This window comes from Astatotilapia calliptera, chromosome 4, assembly GCF_900246225.1.
Source record: "Astatotilapia calliptera chromosome 4, fAstCal1.2, whole genome shotgun sequence".
NCBI classification, from domain to species: Eukaryota; Metazoa; Chordata; class Actinopteri; order Cichliformes; family Cichlidae; genus Astatotilapia; species Astatotilapia calliptera.
This window is the reverse complement of record NC_039305.1, coordinates 7,749,554-7,776,940: the sequence shown is the minus strand read 5'-3', so window position 1 is coordinate 7,776,940 and position 27,387 is coordinate 7,749,554. Positions and strand designations below refer to the sequence as shown.

Here is a 27,387-nt window from a genome sequence, read left to right as displayed (position 1 = left end):
CTAAACTGTCACCTTAATTTGGAAATTATAGAATTTTTATTGGGTTTAGGGCATGGCCGCAAGAGGATTTTTAAAAAATATCACAGGGTGTTACATGGTTGTGCCAAATTTCATAAATCTACATTAAACACAGGAGTGCGGCTCCTTTGCGTCATTTTTGTATGGGTTCCTATGGAGCTGTTTTAACTCTCCCCATATATAAGACCTGTAAAATTAATAGATTTTCGCTAGTCTTAATTTCATCATTTTTCAGGCAGTTCATTGCTGTAAATAATGATAAAGAGAGCAAAGTGCTTGGGCATTATTGAATAATAAAACACATATGAACTACATTTATCTAATTAAATGCAATGCTTACTAGAAAAAACATATTGTTAAAAAAAAAAAAAACAGTATGAATCCTGCATTATGCTGTGACACACTAAAATGAACCCAAATGTTGCTCAGCTAGCACCGAAACTGTTTGAACTTGCTATGCAGACAAACAAATTTCACAAGTGAGTGAGTGTGTGATTAATGGGAAACTAAATTTTTTCCCCCTAAATAACACCAAATCAGAAAAAGTTAAAAACCTGCATCATTTTCCTTGATTTATCTGCAAGAAATGCCATCATTTGCCCTCTGATTTATGCAGTTGTCTGTGATTGAATAAACAAGGCTGAGTTCCACTTCCTCCAGCAGTGCCGTTATGTGCTATTTATATTGCGGTTGTTTGGAGCATCATTTCGGCATTCCTCTTTGCACAGCAGTGTATTTGTGGCTGCAGGATGGTGCATTATGCATGGATGCCAATGAAACTTGTCATTAAAGTGGCCTCGTTTAGGAGTTCTGTGCTCTCTCTAAGCTAAAAAAGACTGAATAGAGATATAGAAAAACAGCAAAAGCTACATGCATTTGTCATGTGGACGTGTAAATGATCAGCTGTCAACTCCTGTGGAATATCCTTAATATTTCACTGTGCAAAGCATGTTACAGACTTCATGCATAAAACAGGCAGACCAGGTTTTGTAAAGATGTTTTATTGAGGTACGCGGCCAACCAACGAATCTGGGAAACATCCAAACACATACTTAACATTTTGAAGTCTTTAAGGTGTAAACAGTAGATGCTACGTGAAATTAGACATAATTCATGATAGCACATTTTTAGATGAGTAAAATCAAACTTCCAGTTATGCTGTGACAACACATTCCCCCTGGAATATGTTTTCAGGAGTGTGGTATTGTTTATGCTGCTGTCTCTCTGCCAACAAGGACAAACCGTAAGTCCACCAGCTGAAGTACTTCATGGTGAATTGAAGTTGCAGTTGAAGTATTTTTAAATACAACATCTACAGTATTACTATCAAGGAGACACATCTACAAAATTACAGCTTATTCAAATGACTCAAAATAAAGTGCTACTCCCGTGATGACAAGAGAAGCTTTTAAAGGAAAAAAATCACAGCTTCTAAAGGCTTCCACAAAAAATGCAGACTAAAAGGAATCAGCTAGATCCTTGTGCTCTGAAAAGGATGGGTGAACTAAAATGTGCTTTAATTTATTATTCAAATGATGCAATCTGTCCTTCAGTTCTAGATTTCTTTCACATTCCTGATTTTCCACACGCAAACTCAGGGACAAGGACTTTTTAAAAAAAGAAGAAGATTTTAAATAAATAATGACTTAGTGCGTAGAACTCTAAGCAATCCGAAATGTACTGGTATTAAAAAATGGCTTGACTTTACGTCAGAACTGACCAGTCACATCAATAATATAAGGACAAAGGAGGCCAAACGGGGAGTGGAAGATGGAGATGACAGGCTGACATTTGATCAATGATGACTCGTGCACCCATGGGTACAACACTACCTGCATGTACACTGACTCATAACGGTTCAGCACTCGTGTCATCCCTTTCACTGCACAGCCTCCTACTCCTCCTGTTTTCCTGTGTCCCTCTAAGCTGTCAGTGAAACTCCTTGTCATGGTCAGAAGGAACCCCATTGTGCTGTTGTTTTTCAGGCAGACTGCCTACAGTTTTTTTCCTCTTGTTTCAAGCTCTAGTGAACATGTTAAAATTCTGGGCAACGCTTGCAACATCCCACTGAGGCTCTTCAGCAGGTCCCTGCAGAAACCGGCGGGTTTATGCCCACCGAGGTCTTTCATGCGAAAAACAGCAGAACACCTTCTGCCACTTGTAACTTCTAAACTTGGTAGATGTTGACATTTTTCTTCCTCAGTGCTCACGACAAGCTCCCAAACAACCCCCCTAGTCTTCCTAAAGAGATTTGCCTCCCTTTTAGCTTTGATTTCTTTTACCTCATCTGTTTGTAAAATAGTAACACAACAGAATAAGGACGGTAGACAAACACAGCTGTGTCTCAAAAGTGGACAGACATAATAATCTATAAAATTTTACTTAAAAGAAAGGAACAATTTTCAGGCAATTCCTGGGAGTTCATGTTTTTGTTTTAAGGATAGTCGAAAAGGTAAACTCTGAGTCTTTGGGTAGATAGTGATGATCACAGGGTTTGACAGACTTTCATACCAGAAATTAAAAGATGCTGGACAATTTTTATAGCATACTTTAATTGTCATTTCATAATGAAAAGAATCAGTTTTTGATTTTTGTGTGAAAAACCTCTTCTTTTTGCACTCTCAAATCATTGAGTGCAGTCGTAACTCAGCCAGAAACTACAGACAATTTTCAGATCTGGTGTATTCCTTTCATCCTATCCTGCCGTCTGTCTAAATGGCAGTAGCTTTCCATAGCTGGCAGTGGTTGTTCTTGGCAAGTGCCTATTGTTGTAGCAGTCTACACGAAGCTGATATCAGTCCCCAGGGCAGAGACCCTGAAATTAGCAGATAGGAATGAGACACACGGAGTGGGTAGAAACAAGAAAAGGACACTGATAGAAGCATCATGTTCCCATGAGAGGATTCAGCCTCCTCCCACGCTGGTAGACGTCTTTTTGATGAGGAAAAACTAAATCTGAGCTGGCATCCAGCAGACATTTTAAAGCATTTTTGACCACCCTTGTCTACTAAACATCGATTTATTGGCTTTGAAAAGATAAACCTACAAGAGAACTAGAGCAGGGCAATTGCATAACTGCCCCCTCCATTAAAGGCTTACAATCAACCAGCTGAGCTGGAAACCATGTGTTTATGAGGGGCTGTGGTTCCAGATCCTTGCAGAAGTGTGTATTATGTTTTTAGTTTTTCTGTGTTTGGCTGACCAGTTGGAGAAGCTGGAGCAGTTGTTTAGCCAGGGGAATGAGGCAGAAGAGGGGTAGTTTTAAAATGGGTGCATCCCTGGGGAAAGTAGATGTGGAAAGATGGTGGTCTGTGCACAAAGGTTCAAATCTCCTCTATGGAATCAGCTGGGACCAGCCCTTTCTTCTTTCCACTGCTCAGCTTTAGAAACACCTCACCCTCTTCTCGTTTCCCCACACAAATCTAAAATCAGGAAACAGAAAATAAGATGCTTTGTTTTCTAAGAGGAAACTAGAATAAAAGATTATTTTTACCAATATAAAAACTGTTTTTAAAAGAACAAATAATAACAGACCTTAAAAAAATCTGAAAGTTATTGTGTAAACTGCCTACAGGTTTTTTACTTGTGACTAAGCACTATGAATTTTCTCTTTGTGTGTATATGAATAAAAATCAGTGGATGAAAACTGATTGAATGTGACCCTGAAGGTCAAAAAACAATGTGGGTTTTCTTTCTAACGGTCTATACAATCTGGAAATGATGAGCCTTATTCATAGCAAAGACAAACAGACATAGATAATGCTGGTGCCAATCCTTTGATCGCTCTCTAACCAGGATGCACGCCACTTCTCACACAGCGTGTACTGGATTTGGCTTCAGTCCCTTGAAACCCTTCACAGGACAGGTTTCATGAATTGAGAATTGGAATCCTATCATCAGTGTATGCTGGGTTGCCATAATAGCCTTTTGATGGTTACAATGAAAAAACGGTGAAGCTATCAACAAAAATAAATTAAGTCTCAAATCAGTATTCCACCATTAGTATACCTGGGATTCCCTCACAGCCATGTGTCCTCTCTCTCGGTTGCCGGGATTGCCCTGAATAACCCGCCACACTCTCTCTCCGGGTCGGACCCTTTGCACAAAGTTGGCAGGGAAAAAACCAACTTTGTCCCCACATTTACCCTGAGGAATGAACCAAAACAGTTCAGTCAGCATTTAAACTGTATCTGGATGCCAAGATAGCTGTCACAGATTCTTTAGATCTAGTTAATGAGATTGCGCAATGATAGCCTGATCTGCGCTTACTGGCCCACCAGACTGCACTCAACCCAAATTGTTAGCTGACAATCCAACTTGATTGTTTTTCTGATGGAAAATCTGGAGTTTTACTGCTCCACTGTTGTCAAGTTCAATCTTAAAAGAGGATTGTTGGAAATCTCTATATCAGGGGTCTCGAACTCCAGGCCTCAAGAGTCGGTGTCCTGCAGGTTTTAGATGTGTCCTTGATCCAACACAGCTAATTTAAATGGCTAAATTAGCTCCTCAACATGTCTTGAAGTTCTCCAGAGGCTGGTAATGAACTAATCATTTGATTCAGGTGTGGTGACCCAGGGTGAGATCTAAAACCTGCAGGACACCGGCTCTCGAGGACTAACGTTCCCTACCCCTGCTCTATATAATAAACTGCCTGGCCAAAAACCCCCAAAGTCTAATGCTCTAATATGTCATTGAACCACATTTAGCTTTAGCTTTGATCAGAATTAGAATCACTTTGTAAAAAACAAGGAATCTGTGATAGTGTCGTGCAAAAAACCCAAAAACAAACAGTAATGCAGATATAGAATGTATGATATTTACAGTACATATAATTATACGTCTCTATATAAATATTAAAAATAAATACACAGACTACCCACAGATATAGAGATGACAGCACGTATTCGCTCTGGCATCATTTTAATAAAGCCATGCAGTGTCACAATATCTATTTCCATCCAGAACGGTGTATTGATGACGGGAGAGTTGGATTTCTGTCTAAAGTATTCTCCAGAACATCCCAAAGATGCTCCGTGGGGTTAAAGTCTGGTCTCTTTGGTGACCAATCCATGTGTGAAAATCCATGCGTTTTCACACTTGGAATCCCATGAATCCTGGCATTATAATCTTGGATTAGGCCCATGTAGTTCATCACATGGAAAAATCCATTGAAATACCTGCTCGTTCAGTATATTCAGGGAGTCAGCTGACCTTCTGGACACTTAAAACTGCTGTACCTAGACCTGACCAACTGAAACAACCCTAGCTATTAATGCTGACCTAACAGGCTTGTCTGGTAGACAATATACATGATGGATGCATCACTACATCCACCTCTCTTATTACCTTGATGCACCCATCAGTCTGGAACAGGGTCAACCTGAAGTCAAACCACATGACCCTTTTCCATTGCTGAACTCAATCTTTTTATTCTCTAGCAAATTGAAGCCTTTTTTTTCCTGATTAGCTCTGGTAAGTGGTTTTCCTAGGGCTGCTATTTAGTGCCAATCCCTTGAATTCTCTTCGTATTATGCATGTGGAATTGCAATTACTTTTGCTATTAAATATAGCCATGAGATGTACTGTTAAACTTTATTTGAGTTCACCAAACGTCAAAGTGACCTCTGACCACGATCGTTCAAGGTTTTTTTCCAACCACATCTCTTCCTTAGATGATAGTTGGTTTTAATAATGCATTGGACAGTTCTCAGCCCACTTTTAGTAGTTTCAGCAATATCCTTAGTTGTTTTTTTTGTCTTCTTGAAACAAAGTAACATCTTTGTTGCCAAAAAAACTGTTGCCAAAAACACATTATTCACTGCAGTAACTATCCAGTAGAAGGCAGACAGTATATTGTTAAAGCCTGTTTAAAGTCCCCCAAAATGAGTAATTTGGCACCAAATATTCATTCATACTAGTTTTAAACAGTTTTTCAGTGAAGACTGACTGATAAGAACTGAACACTTTTATATCTACCGCTTCCATCTCATAACAGCAAAGCCCAAATGAACTTTTAGTTATTTAGTAGTATAATTGAGCAGGCACCTTTATTGTTATACCATCATAAACAGAAATGAGAGAAACAACACTTTCTAAATTAAAATTCTGCCTCATGTAGTGGCAAATCATCCCATTTTTGCTGTTTGTATAAGAAGGATGAAACATTTGTTTTCCAGGTGCGCACACATAAACAACAGATTTCATCCCTTTCTTGCCAGTGATAACTGGGCATACCTCATTATGCAGCAATGTTTCACAGTTTAACACCCTCTGCCTCAGGTGTTGATGTGTTTATTGAAGTGATTCACAAACTATACATTAGTAATGAACAGATGATTCACAGATTATACATAATTTAAAGGTTTCTTGGAATGAATATGTTGATGTGCTGCTCCGCTTTGGGTTACGTAAGTTCAAGCGAAAACTATGCTCACAGAGTGTACGCTAAATCTGCACTCTGGATGCGTTTTCCTTCTTCGTGAACTGAAACACACGGGCGCACACACAAATGCACATTTATTTCCATTGGGAGTTAGTGAAGCTCATTACAGACTCAATAAGGGCCTCTACGCGACTGCAACAGTAGCCAAGTTCATTATGTTAAACTCTTTTGGTAATTTTCAGAGGAAATTATGTTCTATTTTTGTCTGTGGCTCCTTACATGTTTGCGACAGGCAAAAATGGAGCAGGTGTTTTGCATTAAAAGCTTGGTTTAAAGACCTAATTTAACACATGCGCAGTATGAATGCATGTGCACACACATAAACACACACACACTTCTGAGAACTTGGGGAAAATAAAACACAGCACACACCAACATCACCAGGTATGCACCAACTAGCACACACAGATGTTTGCAAATGATTTATTACCCACCTTCCACCACTCCTCATTAGAGTCGTCAGTGACCTGCACCCGATCACCAGGACTAAAAGAGATAAGACAAGAGAGAAGATGGGGAAAAAAGGGCATGAGAAGGGAGGTAATTGGGGTGGAGAGGAAAAAGAGACAGGGAGACAATAGAGGGAAACATGATGGGAAAGGCAACGGAGTAGGGGGGAAGAAAGGAGAGCTGATTGCAAGCACAAAATATTACAGTTATCTAACTGCCACAGAAAGCTGTAGTGTACCCGTGGTAGCAACATTGTGGAGGTTAAAATTTGGGTGAGTCTTTGTGTCTCGCTGTAGAGGTGACAGAACAGCTGAAAACAAAGTCATGAGGTCTACATGAAATATAACTCTATAGTGTCTGCTGCAGCAATGAAGGCTAGGCCCGATCTGCAGCCAGCCTGGCCTGCATACTAATGATGCTACCAATTTTTGATGAGACTTCTCTACACATACACAGTATGCCCACTGTCCTAGATATACAGGGAGAAGCTGTCCCAATTGCATTTCGGTGCATTCTGTCTCCCGGATGTCTGCATTCACAGCTGCCCTATATGATCATGGTACACACACACACACACACACACACACACACACACACACACACACACACACACACACACACTACCATGTGAGTCATATTTCTTAGGTGACTGGTACAATTCTGCTCATGCAGCGTCTCAAAGGAGCGCAGTTAAATATTTAAATGCATCTTTTATAAAGGTTTTCGTGCCCTATATTGTCTATCTAACTAAGCATTTATATCTATATTGTATATTTCTAACAGCAGAATTAGACAACTTTAGCAGTTTCCTGGTAGTAATAGATAGTGGATAGTGGTTCTAACTTAACAATGCTAGTATTTTTATACCTTTACTGTTGCTATTTCAATTTTTAAATACTATATTTTACATGTACAATATTTCCTGACAATATGGAGGGCATCAGAAAGAGCAGATAGGTTTCTTTGTAAAAATCCTCACAATGCCTAGTGGTGAGATTAGCTGCTATTCAGTCTCAAAGAAATCTATGAAAAAAGCTACTCAGATATGAAACGCAAGCCACTACATATGTATTATCATTGTAATAAGTACAAATGTTATCTAAATTCCATCCATTTCTGTCCATCTTTTCATTTTCTTTCAACCTCTCCCTTGAGAAGATGCCACAGCGGGTCATCTGCCTCCATCTCTCCATCACTACAACCATAAACCTTCTCTTTAGTCTTCCTCTTTCCCTCATGCCTGACAGCTCCATATTCAAAATCCTTGGTCCAATATAACCAATATGCTGTTTTTCTTCTCTGTTCAAACCCTCTCAACCTTGTCTCCAAACTGCTCAACCTGAGCGTTCCCTCTGATATACTCTGATAATTTTCCCTCCATTCAGTCCAAACAAAAATGTTATCTTCAACTTTGCCACCTACAGCTTTTTTTTTTCTCTCTCTCAAAACTATACATCACAACAGGTTCACTCTTGCTGCTATTTGTCTGTCACAAATCCCTCCTGACACTTGTCTACACCCACTCCCGCTTCTTGAACTCTCTTTTTCACCTCTCTTGTCCACTGTCCATGACTTTGGATGGTTAACTCTAGGTATTTAAACTCATCCACCTTCACTACTTCCCTCTAATTCACACAGATATTCTGTCTTCCTTATCTCCGGATCATACCTCTACCTCTCTACCTCTGTCTTTCTCCTCCTCCCTACTCTTACTACAGATCACAATGTCATCTGTAAACATCATAATCCGTGGAGACTACTGTCTGACCTCATCTGTCTTAACCACTTATCCTAAAATGGTTGAAACCAGCTGGGGTGGAGCACATCCTGGCTGAAAGTGGGAAAGTGGCGGGGTACATCATGGACAGGTTGTCAGTCCTTACAAATCAAATCCAAATAAATGTAAATCCCCCCAAACCCACTCATTCTCATGTAAGCTGTGTGTTTGTGAGCCATTATAGTCAAACCACCTATACTCATCATCACTACAAATATAATACACACTGATTAGATAACTGAGATTCTGCCCACATAAAAATTATCTTTTTTTTAGGTGATTAAACTATCAAATTTCTGATAATAATTTTTGCAGAATTCATATCCATGTACTGGTTTGTTAAAATCGACCTGTCTGGAATATGGTACATGTTTTGACTTCTGCCATCCACAATGGTCTGATCTTACTTTCTTGTATTTGGGCTTTAACTTTGACAACAGCGCTCTGCTTTCTCCATCTGTTTTCTCTCTTTCTCTCTCTGATAATCTTCCGCTCTATGCCATTTCCTCTCATGCATGTCCTCCCTTTCATCTCTCAGTTGTTCAGTGTCTTTATCCCCTTCCCTGCTGGGAACACAGCTCAGTCACTAGTTCTGCGTGGGGACAGTGATGGGCTTTGAGTTTATAATTAGTCGTCCTTAAGGGCGCCCCGGCACCGTCCTTTGCAGATGGTGGGGACATTTTCATCCTGCAGGAACAACAGCCGGGGCAAAACACGAACAAAAACCGACCATATTTGCACACGCAATGCTAAAAAAAGCAATTGCACACAAGCACTCCTGGACATGCACACGCATATAGCTATAAAAATCCTTGCACATAGTCAGGTTGTTTTGCTTTTACTCACTGTAGTTCCAGGTCATTTGGTTCCTGAGGCAGAAACTTGTAGAGCGCTACATAGGTGTGGATAGAGTGGACTTCAATGCGCTTGGGCACCTGGTTACAGGGAGATGCAGGAAGGGGAGGCAGTGAGACAGAAATACACGCTTGAGGAATAGAGCAACAAGGGATGAAAGTATGTACAGGTGGATTAAACAAAGCGGTACCTTCTCCTCTGCAGTCTGAGTTTGTTCGCTGCTCTCGTCTACCTCCTTTTCGATCTCTGGCTCGGGGATAGGATCATCTGGAATCAGCGAGAAAATGTCTTAAAAGTCGCTAATCACACACATAAGCACTCGTTTTATTGTTTTTGTTTTTGTTTTTTTACAAGCAGCCACAGTAATTCTCTCTCACGCACAGAAAGTTATGCGCGACACAACATCTGCATAGACACACATAGGCAAGGGCATGCAGCGCATGTGCATATCCACATACATCAAGGCACAGACACAGAGACGTCTTTACCCCCTGTCTCCTGAGTTAATTCTTCCTCCATGCTGGACTGTCTCTGTTGCCTCTCCTCTCCTCCCTCACCCTCAAATAAGAACATAGAGAGGAAGCAATAAAATATCAGCACCAGGAGGCCAGAGAGGATGCATTTGATAGTGGGTGACCTTGTTGTCAGTCAGTATGCTGGAAGTTCATGTATTCAACAGGTTTCAGAGATACCTGCGGTTCACAAAATGTGAACATTTTACATTTTAGCAAGCATGCACATTCTTTTCAGTGGAGAAGTTAGATGAGAAGCTTTCTATCAGTCTCAAACGTGTATAAACAGACAACATTTTGCAACATTTTGGTGAGGCGAGGTGTTTGGTCCAATGTTGAGCAGCAGTAAACATCTCTTGGCTGTTGCTTCATATTTGCTGATTATAAGCTGTACACAGATCAGTCTCAAATATTTGTAGCTGAACTGTTACTTTCCGATATCGCAACATTTATTCAGGGTTTACAAGTTTGATTTAGATGGCTTGCAGCTGTTTTTCAGAGGATTCGGAGAGCTTTTTGAATTAGTCTCCATGTTTATATTATGACTAAAAAAGGTAGCTAAGAAGACAAGAATATTGTTATGTTAAAGATTTTCTTCCAATTTAATGGCTGTTCTGATAATACCTAATAAATCTGAATCTAAAGCATTCTTAAATGTATTAACTCTTAATAATTCAATAAAAAAAACCCATATGCACCCTTTACAAAATATGGCTTAACAAGGGAATGTCACTGTCAGTTCTCTTAATATAATAAGTAAGTTAGCTAACGGACCAGTGTTGTTTATTGTGTCAAACACACGGGACTGAACTGTCCTCTACCCCCACCCACAGGCCTATGATGTCATACCAAGCTGCGCGTTGGTGATTCTGACAAACTGCCAAAACTGGAGCGACTCATCTGTGCCAAGGACGTCCCGTAGCGCAAGGCGGCATACACAGGGTCTACTCGCATCCGCGGTGCCTCTGAAACCACACACAGACACGTAAATTATTCACTAAAAGACTTTAGACACACTACAATCAGGGCTACACGCTGAGATTACACTGTACATCATGACTATTGTGCCTGTGCCAATCTGGAGGAACCAAGGGGTTTAAATATAACTGCTGTAACACAGTCAGTCCTGAACCAAAGTGGCCTACTTTAGATCTGCGAGGACAGCAGCCAAAAATTCAAAAGAAAATGAAGACATTCCAATGAATTAACATGCTTTGATTTATTTAACTTAGTGGCAAGAGATGTGTCTTAGTTTAATAGCTTTAACAGATGTGAAACTGTAGAAAGAGTAGAAAGGGAATAAGAGACGAAATGTAAAATATGGAAATCTTCTGAAAGTCTTCGCTGCTGCATTTCATGTAGACAGCAGTGCTTGGGTGCTATCACACTATTTCTGAAGTTGGGAATTAGATTTTTCAGCTCTTTCCCCATCCAGCTCAACAGAAGGAGGGTAGAGGGATTTTGCTGCAGGGCCAGATGTGTCTCAGTGTGCGTGTGCCTGTGCAGGATGGAGTTGAAATCACCTGTAGTTTCATACCAAAGTCATTTCTTCTGTATACAGAAGAAATTGTGCAGCAATGTGTTATTTAGTATGATTAAGTCAGGTATTTAGAGTCGATAAAGCTCATTACACTGACTGAAGAAGGTATTTCTGCAGAGAGAAGTTAATTGCAGATGAGTAAATGATGGGATGGGAAGCCAAGCTTAGAGACTCTACACTCCACTGCTCCATATAAATAATTATTTTTTTTTAGATCCTTAAGGTTTCTTTTGAGACTGGAAGGAGAGTTTTTATGTAAAGTAGCTTCAGGTCTGTTTTTATTATAATGTTGTTAATTATCAGTTAACTGATAACATTCTGACCCGAGAATATCATCAGTATCAGGTTCTCTTTGGCAGATTTAACCTTAACATTTAAACAGAGAAATCCTTTTCACATTCATCACATATGAATCATCACTGCAAGACTGCAACGTAGATCGTTAAGTTCCCGCAACTAGCAGACTCATAAATGAGGTTTAATATGAGAACAGTAAATTGTGGCCAGGAGGTACTTGATGGGAAATTAAGGGGGTCTGTGAGTAAATACAAAATGAAAACTGTTGTCTGATATGAATGTGTGTAAACATTTTACCAAGCCTTTTGTTAGCATAATTATGAGCACACTGTGTAATGTGTGATTGTGAGCTTGGCAGGTTGCACTCTCAGCTGGCCCTGGCAAAGTCCCAGGCATCATGGTGCTGAGCTCGAGGTGATGATGGAGTTGTAGGTTCATTGTACCCTGACTCATGAGTACTACAAGCAAGTGACAGCATGGGGCGCCGACCCTGATGTGAGTCATGCATTACGGCAGATGACTGTGTCACGTTCAAAGGTGTTCTTCCAAAGGTATGACAAAGAAAAATGAAGCTGCATTTCAGCGGTGACCATAAAAGGAAGAACAAATTTAAGCACTTTGGTCCAGTGGTTGTAAAAGCAACTCGTACCACTATGATTTGGCCTTGAGCGGACAAACACTGACCTGAAAACTGATTAAAAATATAATTTTCTTTGAAATTTATTCCCAGCATTTGCTGAATGAAATAAGGTGGATGTTTGTGAATTTGGGGTTACCATCAATCAAAAAAGTGGGCAGCATTTCAATGTTTATGAATTTTTAAACATGCAACTGTGGTGCCTATCTAATAAATTAATCCTCTTCACCAGTCCAAAGATATACAGCACAACTCATAAACAGAGATATAAAAACATAAACATTAGAACTTATAAATATTTATTCACATACTTTCAGCGTAGAGACGGTCCATCACCTCCAAGTGAAACTGAATTTGTCTCCTTCTCTTTATCTTTTTCCACTTCACATTCGTCCGTTGCCAGGTGAGGTGAAGACATTTCTGTTTTTTATTACATTACAAGCAAAAGTGCAAAAAAAAAAAAAAATAGAAAAATCGAAAAGTAAAACCCAAAAGGCTGGACAAGAGCAACGTCACGAAACAAAAGCACAGGGACACAAGCAAACCCAACCAGCGGATTCACTCATACAACCACATGCACACTCGGACTGCGCTCACCTTGGCTTGGCTGAACTTCCTTGACGACAGCCAACTGGTCATTGACGAGCATCGGCGAGCTGAAGTTTCGCTTGAATGCTCCCGACTAATGGAGGGGAGAACAGAGCACAAGGGCTTTTATAAGCTGCCATAACTTCTTGTTTATAGACTCAACACATAGCTCAACATATATCTCTTTGTAGTGCTATTTGAGCATTCATACAGAACACGTACAAAATGTAAGTGAAACAATTAACTGGGCTCACTTGCTCCAGGAAAGAACAAAATAAGCAAAGCCACGTATGAGCTCTCTCTGCTGCTAATCATGAACAATAAATTCACTCAACCACTACTTGTGGCCGCATGACTTAGACACAGACACGGACATGTGATTCTCCGTGTGTATGTGTCAGCACGACTGCAATTTCACACCGAATTAAGCACAGTGAGAGTTTCAGCTGAGATATCGGTTTGTCTTTGCCTTGACTTGCAAATGAGCCACTCACTTTGTCATATTATGTTGAAGAGAGAAACACTCAGCGGATCAAAGGCAATAAGTGGCTACCTTTGTTCTCCACAAACACACCCAGATTGTGCTCTGATGATATTTTAGCTTTCGCTGCCCTCATCATTCCCCTACCTTTCCCCCTCTCTGTTTGTGCACTGCTGTCAAACTGCACTGAGCTCTCTTCAGTACAGCGCTCTTAAAATTTTCCAAGTGGCTCTCAGAAGGTCTCGCCTCCTGCTGCATGCTAATGTCCTCTGCTTTACACTAGAGGATAAACACAAAAGCTGTGTCTGAAATCACTCCCAATTTTCTGCCTAGTGAATCATACTCACCTTCTACCATTGTCCTTCAAACAGTCATAATATGACATTTTTCATGATAACAAAAAAAAAAATCCACATTGTAACATCTAACCGTTACGCCGCAAGTGTGCAAAATACTCTTTATGTAAGCAGTAGTAAAGAAAATTAAACATTGCTAATGATGGCCCTAAAAGGATGGTGCAATGATTAATTGTTTTATTTCAGTAGCATCAGCACTTCACAGCTTCAAAACAGCACTTTTCCTTCTGCCATATGCATCTGTGTTTTTTCAGCAATTTAACTGAAACTGCACATATGGTGAGCAAAAATGACTGCCTGCAGGTCAAGAGTGTTTCAGTGTTTATACGTGTGAGTCTGTGTGTTGATGTAATAAATGTGTTTGATGTGATACAATACTGATTCATCTGTGGGGGGTTTTTTCTTTCCCATTAACGCTGTACCTAAAGCTATTCTATTAAAAAAATTAAATTAATTGCAGAGTGCACAGGGTTTTGTGGTCAGGTTTTCAATTCATGCTTGTAATCCAAAGTGTGTTGGTAATATGACAAAACAATGATTGGAGTTGTGAAACTGAACATCAGATAACAAATCAGAAAATAAAATGTCAACCTCTTAACAATTTCCACATTTAGTCACTTCTTTGTTGCAAATGTGCGAGCATGTTGCAACATGACTCGAAAAATAAGGCCTTCCCTAAATGTCTTCTATGTTAATGAGGTCCACAGCATGAACACCTTGCACATTTCCAGTTAACGGGACTCTTGTAGTCCTACGGATCACTCTAGCTTTGCACTCTCCTGCTTTGATTAAGAGCAATGAGGAGATGCAATAAACTGCATATATGGAGGTTGTTTCATTGCCCCTCTGGGCCTCTATGCAGGCCTGTGAAAAACTAAGTAGAGCCCATGATTCAGTTGCTTGTGGAACCACCTTAAGCAGCAATAACTTGAAGTAATTGTTTTCCATATGACTCTATTAGTATCTCGCATCCATGTGGAGAATTTTGTCTCACTCTTCTTTATAGTGTTGCTTCAGTTCATTGAGGTTTGCGGGCATTTGTTTGCGCACAGCTTTCTTATGGTTCCCTTAAGGTCTGGGCTGTGAATGGGCCACTGGAATGCTTTCATTCTTTTCTTTTTCAGCATTTCTGTTGTAGATTTGCTGCTGTGCTTGGGATCATTGGGATCATTGCTCTGTTGCGTGACCTAATTTCAGTCAGACAAGTGGCCTCACGTTTGACTCTGGAACACTGATATACGCGCGAGTTCATGGTTGAGTCAATAACTGCAAGGTGCCCAGGTGGCTTCAATGGCTACAAAACAAGCTGTTCACCACCATGCTTGATAGTGGGTTTGTGCTGATATATCCAATATATCAAATATAAGCCACGCTGCCATGTTGATTTTAGAGAGAATAGGCTTTATTGTGGCAATCTTCCAAAGAAGCCATACTTGTTCAGTCTTTTTCTAATTATACTGTCATGGAGTTGAACATTTAATGTGCTAACTGAGGCCTGTAGAGTCTGAGATGTAGTGCTTGTTTGTTTGTTTTTTCGATTTTTTAAAATTTCTCTTGGAATGAATTTGCCGGATTTGCACTCATTGAAAAATTTCAGCTTTGTTTTAAACCCACCTGAATGTTCCAGACCAGCAAACTGCCAAGACTTCTTTTAAACCGCTTTATGGTGATTATCAGTTTATTAAGTACACTTAGTTTTCCACAGGACTACCCAGAGTCTCATGTCGGTGTGTCATTTGGCTGTATGTTAACACGTTTATTTCAATGAATCACTGAAATATTTGCTTTCTTGCCAAAAATGAACACGAGAAGTAATAAGTAGCCATTCTATTCTTGCAATCCAGACACAAACAAAGCCAATGCTACTTTTTTATGTTTCCTATTCATTTCACAGAAGAAGATGGTTTATCATAGCAATAGCCTGGCATGAAGTGCAATGGAAAAACATGAAAGCAACAATCACTTTCCACTGAAGAGTGCTAAATCAGGGAACAGAATCAGTTTAAAAGAGTTGAGCAGACCAAAGTGTGCAGTTAGTGACTATGCTGAGAGAAACTCTCAGTGCTATAAATGAGGGCAACATCAAACTCTTGGTGTGTGTATTTCGCACCTTCCCATGACACGGCTGCTGCGATAGTTCTGAGGTGCACCACAGGTGAGCAGCCATCTTGCACGTTTTACACCGTAGAGCTTGTTTGGAGTTTCCTGCAGAGTGGGATAAAGAAGAGAGAATGAAAGCAGGGGACACTGACATTGAAGCAGTCACAAAAAGAAAAAAAAATCAGCAGGCGACAGATGTGCACTCGGCAGAAAGTGCTAACAGAACAAAGTGGCCCTTACATCATATGTGCAGGTTTTTCTCTGTTCAGGTGGAGAATGAAATCAAACCCTGTCCCAGTTTTATCAGGCTGGCACTGCAACCAGAGCTCACACTAACAGCTTCATAATGAACAGCTCTTCTTGCAAAACAACTTAAAGAGATTGGAAAGCAGCTGGACATATTTTAATTATAATCGATTTGGCATTGAGTCATTTACATTTGTATTTTTAAGTGTTTGAGAGCTAAAGTCTCCTGAGACTCCAGTTGTTTTCTTCCCATTTGTTATATGTTTAGAAATCCTCTTTTCATGTTTTAGGGATTAAGGAGTTGAGTCGTTATTATCCTAGAAAACAAAGATCACTGATTTCTGAATTTGTCACAGATGGGGATTATATCGACAGGTCTGTATTAGAGCAGAAACAACAATCAAATAAATTGGGTTGCTCAAGAAAAATAGTGGTTTTAGAGAGAGAGATAAAATTAGTTTAACAGCTTATGAGAAAGAGGCTACACTTTGTTTCAGGACTGCAGAGATAAATCTAGAGCGAAGTGATGCGTTGCATAAATAAACCCACTAAGGATGCAACAATAAATTTTCAAAAAACTGCACAGGAGCAAACACGGGGGAGCAGGTTGGAGACTGTAATCAGTCACAGTGACAGGAAGTAGATTTAGCAGAAATACTAGAAGCTAGTAGCACTTAGAGGTGAACAAAAGCGCACATCTGCGCTAGAGCTATAGCAAAGTCCAGATCTAATTGAATGACTTAAATCGAGGAGAGAAAAAAGAAGGAAGCAGTGAGGTGAGATTTAAAAACTTCACTTTTCTCAGGAAATCATTATTATTTTGTTTATTTGTACCACTTGAGGTAATTGAGCACCTTAAATATGCTTGTTTTCTGTCTGATATGGAGCTGTATGAGAAGACTGACACCACATTTGTAGTCTCTGTGCTTTCAAATCTGCAAGGGTCTGCATGGATTTAAGTGAAGTAAATTTAATGGTGAGTGGAAAGTTCCACAATTGTCCAGATGCACTTGCCCACTTGCCTACTTCCAACTAGATTTGGAAAAAAAAAAGAAGTAAGACCAATTACTTGTCCAAATTTTCTTGCTTGTTCATATGACCAACTCTCTCATCTTTACAGGAAATTTAAAATCACATAAGTGGTAATAAATCATAGGTCCTGAATAATAATTTTACACAAAATTCAAAGTTTTTCATCTAAACTCTTCAGTCTTTAGTTTTCATGAGTAAGTGTATCACCAAAGACCATGTCCAGTGAGAATATCAGGCACCTTACCTACTATCATGTGCTTGCAATGCTGGCAGTTGGTGGGCTTTCGAAAGATGTGGTCCTGGAAACAGTGGGTAATCTGGGGTCGGGGAGGCTTGGCGGGGAGTGATGGAGAAAGGCTGAGTGAGGGCGAGTGGGAGGAGATGGAGGGGTTGGGACTGCGAGATGGTGAAATTGATGGTGACCGGTCACCAACAAGTGGGGAGCCAGGCATCAGAGGGGGGGACGGAGGCGGCGGGTCCGTGATGAAATCCTGGGGCAGGCGGGCATCGCTGTAGGACCTTTGGAAGAAGTTCTCCACGCTCTTACTGCGCATCATGGTCTTGAAGGACAATGAGCGTTTTAGTCTCTGGAGCTGCACCCACGGACACACATCGACAGACATAGGGACAAAGATAATGCATTAAAAATAAACACGAGATAAGCAAGAAGCAATAACAAATGTCCAATGTGCCCTCAAGACAGCACAGACAATATCCCGGAATCCATAAACATCACACTCTGTTCAGATCAGTACACCTTAGGGAAAGAAGTTGACTCATGTAAAGCAATATCACCTCATAAGGAAACAACACATTAATAAAAGAGCTGCCTGTCCCCTTCAGCGAGATCGAATTCATATTTTTAAAGGGGTGCTTGTGCTTTTGGTTGAACAAGATAAGCTTTTTCTTATGTGTATAAATTGTACTGGCTTAGTGGTAGTGACAGAAGGACTCTTGTGATAAAACGAAACAAGAGTTTATTCAGCCCGATCATCTATCAACAACCCATCACCAGGGCCCTTAAAGTGAGCGCCGGCTCCACTAAAGAGGCCACACGATTGCAGTGAGCACAAGTGGTTCAACTCACACACCAACAACATGTGTGAATACACACAGGTAAAGGGTTATTATGCAGCACCCAGACTTTTATTACAGAATAATGGTGCTTTATGTACAACGTGTAGTTTGGCATCATGAAAAAAGCAAGGCCTTTGGTTCCATTCTCACTCAAGATGATCCCACTCTGTTTCAGTAATGTTAATATCCAGGTTCTGGGGAGGCCAATCCATGACTAGTGGTGCTCCAATGTTTGTTTTTCTGTCCAAGTATAGTTTTACTGCATTGGCAGTGTGCATTGGATGCATCTCTCAGGTACTCTGTCAGGTCTTTGCTTTCTTCAGGACTTTGTGTTCATCTTCTGTAGAAAGCTTTCAGAACTGACATTTTTTCTTTTTTTCTTGTCATGCTTTCTCAGGTTTTTTTAAGGACAATCTACACAGGAAGCAGAAATATTTTAAATTTTGGCTAATCGCTGTTTGGAAATCACCTTGTTGTTAGAAAAATACAACTTTATGTTTGTCAAACTGTGTCATTTTTAGCATTTTTCATGGACTCAAATAAAGAAATGGAATAAAATTACACTTGTTTTGTGTTTTGTAATAGGCCGATAGTAACAAAGTGCCTAAAGATACAATTTAAAATTAGTTCATTGCTAAGTTGTCTGTTATGTCTAGACAACACTGGTTCATACCTTGAGTTTGTGCTTGAATGATTCATAGTTCAGTGTTAAATGGCTTAACAAGTAAAAAACACTCCTATGAAAATGGTCAGGTACTACCACTGGGCAAAAAATGAGTAAAAAAGCAGCCAGTGTCCCAAGACATGTTTGAAAGGCTGCCAGAAAGCATAGACAGGAAAATTACAGAGTTCAGTTCTTTATAGTGTGCTGTCAACACCATATGTGCTGGATGGTACCTCTCCTCACTAAGTTGGAGAAGTGTCTTTTATTTCCAAAAAGAATATCACATTTTGACTGGTCACACAAGAAGACAGGTTTCTTTTTTTTGCCTCAGTATAGCTTAAATTCCCCAGAGATGGTTGCAGCATTCCTGGATCATATTTACAATTTATTCTTTGTATGGTAGAGTGTTAACTTGGATTTGTGGATTTCTCTGCCCACACAGCCTTTGCCTGAGTCATGAACCTCTGCCCATCTTTGCTTCTGAGAGACTCATCCTGGACGCTCCTTTTTATACCCAATCATTTTTCTGGCCGGTTACCAGTTAACTTTTTAACAGCTTTTGCAGGAACACTGTTACATTAGGTGTAATAACCAAACCAGTTCTTTAAGTTCAGTGCATTTCAAAATCTTAAGAGTCAAATGATAAAACATCACATCAACAGGCATCACATCAGTTATCTACAGAATGCCTAACATTGATTGACTAGATAAATGAATGGTTCCTGACATTTGCCTCCAGCTCTATGTACGGTTGATGATGCTAGTTTCCCAGGGGACAGGCAGACATTTGTTACAATGACATGCGATGGAAGGGGTAACGCTGTGTGAGGGTGTGGTCACGTCGCAAGGAAAGAACGGATGAACACAGACAGACGAGGAGACAGATCATCAGCAGGCTACATACACTCTGCGCACATGCTCTGTCTGTCTGTGCTCATTCTGCTCAGCACCAAACATAATCACTTAACAGGGACATGTTGTTTACAGCTCTGTGAGTCTGGGAATAAGCTATGAAGACAGTTTGTCTATTTGACTGTGTGTCTGTGTGTGTGAGGAACACATCGATGCAGCGCAAAAGAAACAAAACTGTAGGAGTGTAACTGAATGTACATTTGCACACTCCATATGCTTCCTCTATTTGTGAAATTATTTCCCTTCATTAGATTACATTGATGAAGATTAGGTACGCTGTGGACTACTACAATTCATTATATCTCTGTTAGACATCTCTGAGCACCGAAGGGTGTTATTCTTATCTTTATTTTTTAGAACTTTGAAATAAAGTACGCCGCTTTGTAACCAACTGCTTCGTTAAATACATATAATCTGGGCAAGGACATTTTGCAGGATTTGCATTTCTTAGCTTCTGGTTGGGGATTTAGGGTTTCTTATTGTAAGCTGAATCGCTGCAAGTGTTCGTTCACCTATTTATGGCAGCTTCTTGACACACAAGTGTTGTTAGCTGCAGGAAATGTGCAGCATGTCTTCTATGATGCTTATAGATGCATGTTCACAGGCGGGTAGCCTGGATGCAGGCAATTAGTGCGTTGGATATGTCCATGTGTTTTCTGGGTTTCACTGAACTATGCACCACAGTGATCCTAATGCATAACTTAAAACTTTCAGTTTGGGAGATTCAGTTCAATTCAATTTTATTTATACAGCGCCAAATCACAACATCAGCTGCCTCAAGGCGCTTTATATTGTAAAGTAGACCCTCTAATAATACATAGAGGGAAAAAAACCCAACAATCATATCACCCTCTATGAGCAAGCACTTTGGTGACACTGGAAAGGAAAACCTCCCTTTTAACAGGAAGTAACCTCTGGCAGAACCAGGCTTAGGCAGAGGTAGCCATCTGCCCTGACCAGTTGGGGTGAGGGGAGGAAGACAAGACAAGAGACATGGTGTGGAAGAGAGCCAGAGATTAATAACAAGTAATGATTTATTGCAGAGAGGTCTAAAGCCAGAGATGCCTTTTGCTTTGTTGCGTGTGATCTTATTCTAGTCAGATTAAAAATGTTAAAAAAGTTGTCATGTAAGGATGAACAAGTATCTAATTTATGCTTACCAAATAAATAATGATTAACATCTAATGATCTGTTCTCGAATTGCATTAGTAATTCATTTTTTTAATGAGGGGTAAAATAAATTTGGTGTTGAAGCAGGTACAGCAAAACCCACATGTTTGCAACTTGGTAATATTTTCTCAATAATGACTTACTAATGTAAGCAAAATGATTCATGAAACATTACGACTTATAAACTATATAATGGGGTGGAATATATTTTTAATGATGTTAACAGTACAAAGTTGTTTTGACTTCATATTTTATGTGCAGCATCACAGCCTTGAGCAGAGCTCTTTCAATCAGAGTGGCTGAGTGCTGGCATAACAGCTCCAGCTATAGAGCACATGTCTCAATTACAGCTAATCTAATCATCTGTCAGTGTGCGGGTCTGAAAAGCATTCCCGTTTTCTTCCATTTGAACATTATCTGAAAGAATAATCCTTCTGACTCAAGGCCGATGTGACATCAAGTATGATGTGGAGCTTCACTGCACATTCATGTGCACCACCGCACATGAGGTGAGATGCTGATATCGATGAGTCAGAAGCGATATATGCCACACTTTAGTCCCAGATTTATAGCTGATTATTTATTGATTATTCCTTTTATGAAAATCCCTGTGACCTGCAACGGGACCTGCCTCAGTCTTCTGTCACTTCTTCCCCAACTGCACTTCTCCAAGTAATACTCAACCCGTTTCAGCTTAAAAAGACGCATTTGGATCAAGTCTTGCCTGCTAATGTTCCTCCCTCAACGTTTTTTGTGACTCATACATGACTAATAATGTGATGCAAAATGCAAAATATTGCACAGATTTACACACATCTGCAGAGTCAGTCTTCTTTGAGCAGCTCCTATCTCACTGCTGCAAAGCAGACTGACGAGCTGTCTCAGCAGACCTGTAAAAGCCCACAATTTTCACATCTTCGATCCGTATTACAACAGACCTCTGCCTTTCTCACATGTTGCCAGCATAAATGTACAAAATCAATTCTCCACAGCGGAACAGCGAGGATTGACTAGTCATAATTCAATGATAAGACTTTTATGTCACTCGAATACCGCCATAAAAATTTAATGGGGCCAGTCTGAGATATTTATGGGATGCTCCAGTCTGCCCAGAGGTCAAGACTCAACAACAAAGCCTTTGTCCCACTGGGAATATGAGGATAATATAGGCACTCTGGAATTTGGTGAGATGGTCTGAGTGGGGCCTGCATCACATGTTTTCAGTGTTTAGAAATGTAACACCAGTAGGATTACTATAAGTCAAAACTCTATAGGTGTGCAAGGGTGTGTGTGTGTGTGGGGGGGGGGGGGGTTTACTTATTCCCTTTCTTCCCCATCACTCCTGAAGTGTGCCAATTTTCTGCTCTGCCATCAGCAGTAGTAAAGAGAACGTGCTGCACGGATTGGAAAAAACAGTTACTGCAATTGATCCATGCCTTAAGTCAAAACCAGCATTCAAGTCTATATGACCTTAAATCAATATTTTAATTTGTCTACCCTTGAATTTCCACTTTAATCACTCCAGCTAGTTGCGCTATAAAAAACGAGGTACATTTCTTTTCTTTTTTTTTTGCAATGATGCACGTCATAGTGACTGACCTTGTTCTAAGTGAGGATATTTCAGCCTTAAGAAGGATAACCGAGTTATAACTGCGCTCTGAAAGACACAGTCTCCTGGCTCCCTCCAATTCTAGGTCATCAGCAGAATATGTCATTTCAGAGGAAACTGTCACCATCAAATACCAGGTACATGGATTTCAGCATATAATTATTTTCACTGTGTGGCTTCAACTCTTCTCCGACAGTTGTAACCGAACAAACGCGAAGATTTTACTAAAGTGAAACACAACAGCGGGAAAAAGAATCACATAGAATAAAAATATGAGCGAGCAGCTGTATTTATGATTACAAGGAGCACATGTGGAGCGGTTTTATGTCCCAACATTTCTCGGGTTGATCGAAATTTCTTATTATGCATGGCATCCTGGCAAATTCCTGCTCTCAGTGCATGAGAAAAGATGCATAATCACAGGCTGCCTCCTACGTTCTGCTACTATCACACATGCATGTACACACCGTCAATCATTTACACACACACACACACAATCACTTTCAAGGACTGTTTAACAGCAGAGATGATCTCTGTGGAATAGCAGTGTGGAGTATCTTTTGTGCTCCTGTAGGTTTCTAGTGTCCAGTATTTCAGCATCTCACACTTTTCCTTGTAGTGTCACATTAATAAACATCACAGCAGTGAAGGTGTTACACTGATTAAAGACGACCTTGGCCCACTTCAGCTTCCTGATTTGACTTACTTACCTGCTCACATCTATCTGATTTGTGTCATATCCCCTTCTGAAGAAAAACCCAAAAGTGTGAGCGTCACTTTAAAGATGTTTGTACATCCGAAATATAGCGAAAACACCAGAAATCATGCACCTGCTAGATGATTAGGAAGAGTTCAACCTGAATGGCAGTAATGACTATGGCCTGTGTGAACATGAGCAGGTGCACATGATAAAACCTGCTTGCTTTATGACAAATGATGACTGCTGTATCCATCAAAAGTGATGCAGTGAAATGTTCTCTCCCATTCGATGCTGTCTTCGATGTCTTCGATGCTGTCTTCACAGCAACCACTCCTTTATCCTTAAATGAATTAAAAGAGATGTCGATAAAGACGGTGCTTTTTCTTAGAACCATCTACATTACAGAGGTGTTTATTACCACCTGGGGTAAAAACCCAAATCCATTTTCTTTTAGTCTGACCATGAAGTTTGCGGTTTGGGTGGTAATTTCAGTTAAATGTCTCAATAGTTTTTTTATGGATTGAAATTTGGCACAACTTAAATTTTTTCCATCAGGATAAATTGGTGACTAATAATGTAGTAGCACCATTAATAGAGCCTACTGCACTTCTGTTTAGTGCTGCTTCAGTACCACTGCTGAATTTAGTAAATAGTGCTTAACGTGCACACTTGCATCACCTTTTTGAGTGTACCAGTTTTTACACAACCACTAGCTAGACTGGAGGCTCTATTTCTTTCTTTCTTTTATTATTATTTTGGTTTTAAATACTGCTTTAATTACAATCCTGACGACTCTGATATTACAACTAACTGGTTGTAATTTAATCGAGACCAAGACTATTTAATCAAGACTATTCTAGTATAAGAACACATAATAGGCTACTATTTAAAACACACTTCCTGGTTGTCTGTTCCCAGTTGATGTTTTGGACAAAGTGAAAACAAGGTGATACAGCTCAGCCTTGTTAAACTGCCGTTTCCTGAATAGCCAAAAGAAAAAAAAAGTTTTTTGGACGTTTCAACGTAAAAAGAAAGCCATCCATTACAAAAAGATACATTTGAATGTAAGCTCTTTAAGATTAATTGTAACTTCGCTTTGAAACTGAGACAGTTCAGCTTCACTGTAGGGAAAGCCAGTCACCTTTCATCTCTCAGTCAGCTGCATATGTGTGTGTGTGTGTTGTGCGCTCACATCCATTTAAGAGGGTTTAATGAAGAATGCGAAGTGGACACACGGATGGATTGTGGGAGTTGTAATTACTCAGCAGGCAAGCTGACAAACAAGTATATCAACCAAAAACATGTTTACGCCTTTATATCTCTGCGCTCAGACATCATCCTGTGTGTTCATCCAGGAGAGAAGATGTTTACCTGTGCACCTCCATCACAGAAAAAGCTCCCAAAGCATCAACAGCCCAGAGAGATCAAACTGCTCTGCACAAAAAGAGCAACACTATAGGCTGATGACTGCTACTCGGGCATCTAATTGGCTCCACCACTCACATTTCTGCCAGGCTTGGCAATACACTACAGATTATTGTTGGGAGCTGGAGAGAGAGACTGCGCTTCCTCTTCTCATAATCTTCTGGCACTGTTTTCCTCTGTTCTTGATTTACGATATCCATCTTTGGTGGGATTTTGCTGCTGGTGGATTTTGGGGAGCATCTGTTACCTCTTTCGTTTCCTCCCTGTCATTGTTGTCTAATAAAAACCATCACGGACACATGACTATGTGTCTGATTAGATTCCTTCAAAAATGTCACCCTGTAGCTGTGTATTTTTATGTGAGGAACAGCCTCCAGAGCCAAGCTGACAAAAACTCTGGATTTTTACTTTGACACTTCAATGGCCAGGTATTTAATTCATTCGAAAGGATGAGTTCCTCTAGCATAAAGGTTGATGGTTAATTTTGAATCTATCCCACACCACAGAGAACTCAATAGATTGAAAGACCAAAGGCAGATGATCAAACTGATGGGTTTTTTTTTTTTTTATTATAGAGGGCTGTGACACGATGAAGCCAGAGCGAACCGGTGAATCATTTGAATACCAATCAGTCCAGCTTGGAACAGGCTCACGCCCAGTTTTCACCAGTAGCAGCTGGTGAGAAGAGGAGAGCTGGAGTAGAACGCCTGGAGTAAGTGGTGTTAAAATTGCTTGTAACAACGTCAACTTGTATGCTTTCAAAGAGGACATCAAACATTTAGATGAAGCACAGAGGCAGTCTGAGGCTGGTGAAGTATGTGACTGTGCTGCACGGAGTGTCACTTTCCTCCAAACATGTCAGCAGCGTGCATGTGTTTGTGTGTGGGTGGCATAAAGAGTCATAGGGTAGATTTGACTTAGGGAAAGTTGTATCAAGCTGGTTGATCTTATGTGTCCTTCCATTAAGAAGCAGACATCGGGAAAGCTTCCACAGCTTGGAGGGCAGCCCCAAATCTTTGTTTATATAGCTGAGTGAACAAATTAAATGGATTCATAAAGACACTCTGAAAGGGCATTTGTATCTTAGACATGCACACTAGTAGCTGTGTATATGACAGACACAAAATTCACATAAGCAAATGCAGCGTCTTATTTATTGCAATATAAACTTGCTGCCAGCATAGAAGAAACAGCGTGAGTGCTGCAATGTCCGCAAAAAAACTGCAGCTCATCAAAAAAGAAGCAAATTAAAATAACAAATGGACAAAAGCATTAAACACTTCCATTATTACATGTTGGTTTTGCTGCCTAATAGTCATTAAAAACACACACTTGAACCCTTTTGTGTGCGCCTGCTTCTAATGGATTTTGACAGAAAGAGAGACACGGGGAGACAGTATGACATCACACCTGACGTGTGAGGTTACATCTATAGTGACGCAGTCGTGATGAATACTACTGCAATTGTGTTGTTATTAGTATTACATAAACGGTGGAGATGCAGGTGGAGAAAACCATCAAAGGAGAAGAATACACTTAAAATGAATAAAATAAGTCTTCTTATTAATAGTTCAGTGTGTGCATTTAACTACTCAGCAAAGTCACTCACTTATGTCTACTGATACTGTTCTTTTTCGATTCGTTAGGCACAAATACGTGTATGTTATGATCTGTATGGCATCTGAAAAAGAACCAAACTCCAAATTTAGGTACTTGCCTTGGAAGTCACTGGTTGGATGGGCATATTGCTTGGAGAGCGCTGGAGCTCCGAGTCGCACTCCATCTCATTGTTTTCGGTCATAATTGGTGTAGAAGTGGGAAGCGTCGTTCGAGACACAAACAGTAAAAGTTTTAACTCCTCAAATAGAGTCCAGTCGGTAGAAGATTTCCGGATTTAGCCATTTAAAAGACTGACAAAGTGTGACAGATCCACATCAGAGGGATTTGTGCGCGCCTCAGGGCCACCGACTCCACAAAACACGTTTCTGGGTTTATTATGATCTGTGAGAACAGGTTATAAATTCACCAGCTGTTAATATCTCATTTATGCCACGTGAGGATGGGTATTCAGGAAACGGCTGAACCTTGCGTGTGGGTAGTCTTTTGTGTCGCCCGCTGACGCGCACCGGAAAGCTCCAATGTGGCACAATTCCTCCGTCCTCCAGGTGCAAATACGGCTCAAATCAGCAAAAAATGTCGCTGTGTGACTATGAGAATGTCAGCGAAATAAAATCATATCCAAATCGTCATCAGCTTGTGTTCTGGAGGAACTCGCTAGGTGTAAATCCAAAGCGAACTGTGTCCTTCACCGCTGCACAGACTTAAATTTAAGCGCATTCTGAGGCACGCCTTTCCATGCGTCTGAGGCGCATGATTGGGGCATTTTTATTTGTTACAACTCTACCGGGATTCATTTAGTCTAAATCAAGACTGACGGCGGAAGCTTATTCAAAACCCAAATATACATTAGCTTAAAATTTTCTCTGTTCTGGAGTAAAA

At 40.2% G+C, this 27,387-nt stretch overlaps 1 protein-coding gene across 2 annotated transcripts; it reads right to left on the bottom strand.

The window, feature by feature from the left end:
- Positions 1-625: 625 nt before the first annotated feature.
- Positions 626-27,387, bottom strand: LOC113020403 (SH3 and cysteine-rich domain-containing protein 2-like). Of its 2 annotated transcripts, XM_026164353.1 has the most exons (11): positions 26,606-27,387; positions 17,576-17,924; positions 16,064-16,158; positions 13,126-13,210; positions 10,904-11,019; positions 10,031-10,100; positions 9,733-9,809; positions 9,534-9,622; positions 6,895-6,946; positions 4,027-4,164; positions 626-3,440 (listed from the first exon to the last, which is right to left on the bottom strand). In XM_026164353.1, the coding sequence occupies exons 1-11, from the start codon at positions 26,687-26,689 to the stop codon at positions 3,342-3,344; spliced, it is 1,254 nt and encodes a 417-aa protein (XP_026020138.1). In that variant the 5' UTR covers positions 26,690-27,387; the 3' UTR covers positions 626-3,341. The 2 variants fall into 2 exon arrangements, with proteins under 2 accessions (XP_026020138.1, XP_026020139.1); XM_026164354.1 differs by lacking the exons at positions 10,031-10,100; positions 10,904-11,019.

Excerpts from the sequence above, each read along its gene's own strand:
- LOC113020403 (XM_026164353.1), bottom strand. The coding sequence starts at position 26,689 with ATGACCGAAAACAATGAGATGGAGTGCGACTCGGAGCTCCAGCGCTCT. Across the intron at positions 16,159-17,575 it reads TTGCAAGCACATGATAGTAG|GAAACTCCAAACAAGCTCTA; the intron begins GTAAGGTGCCTG and ends CCCACTCTGCAG. Across the intron at positions 3,441-4,026 it reads TGGCTGTGAGGGAATCCCAG|ATTTGTGTGGGGAAACGAGA; the intron begins GTATACTAATGG and ends TCCTGATTTTAG.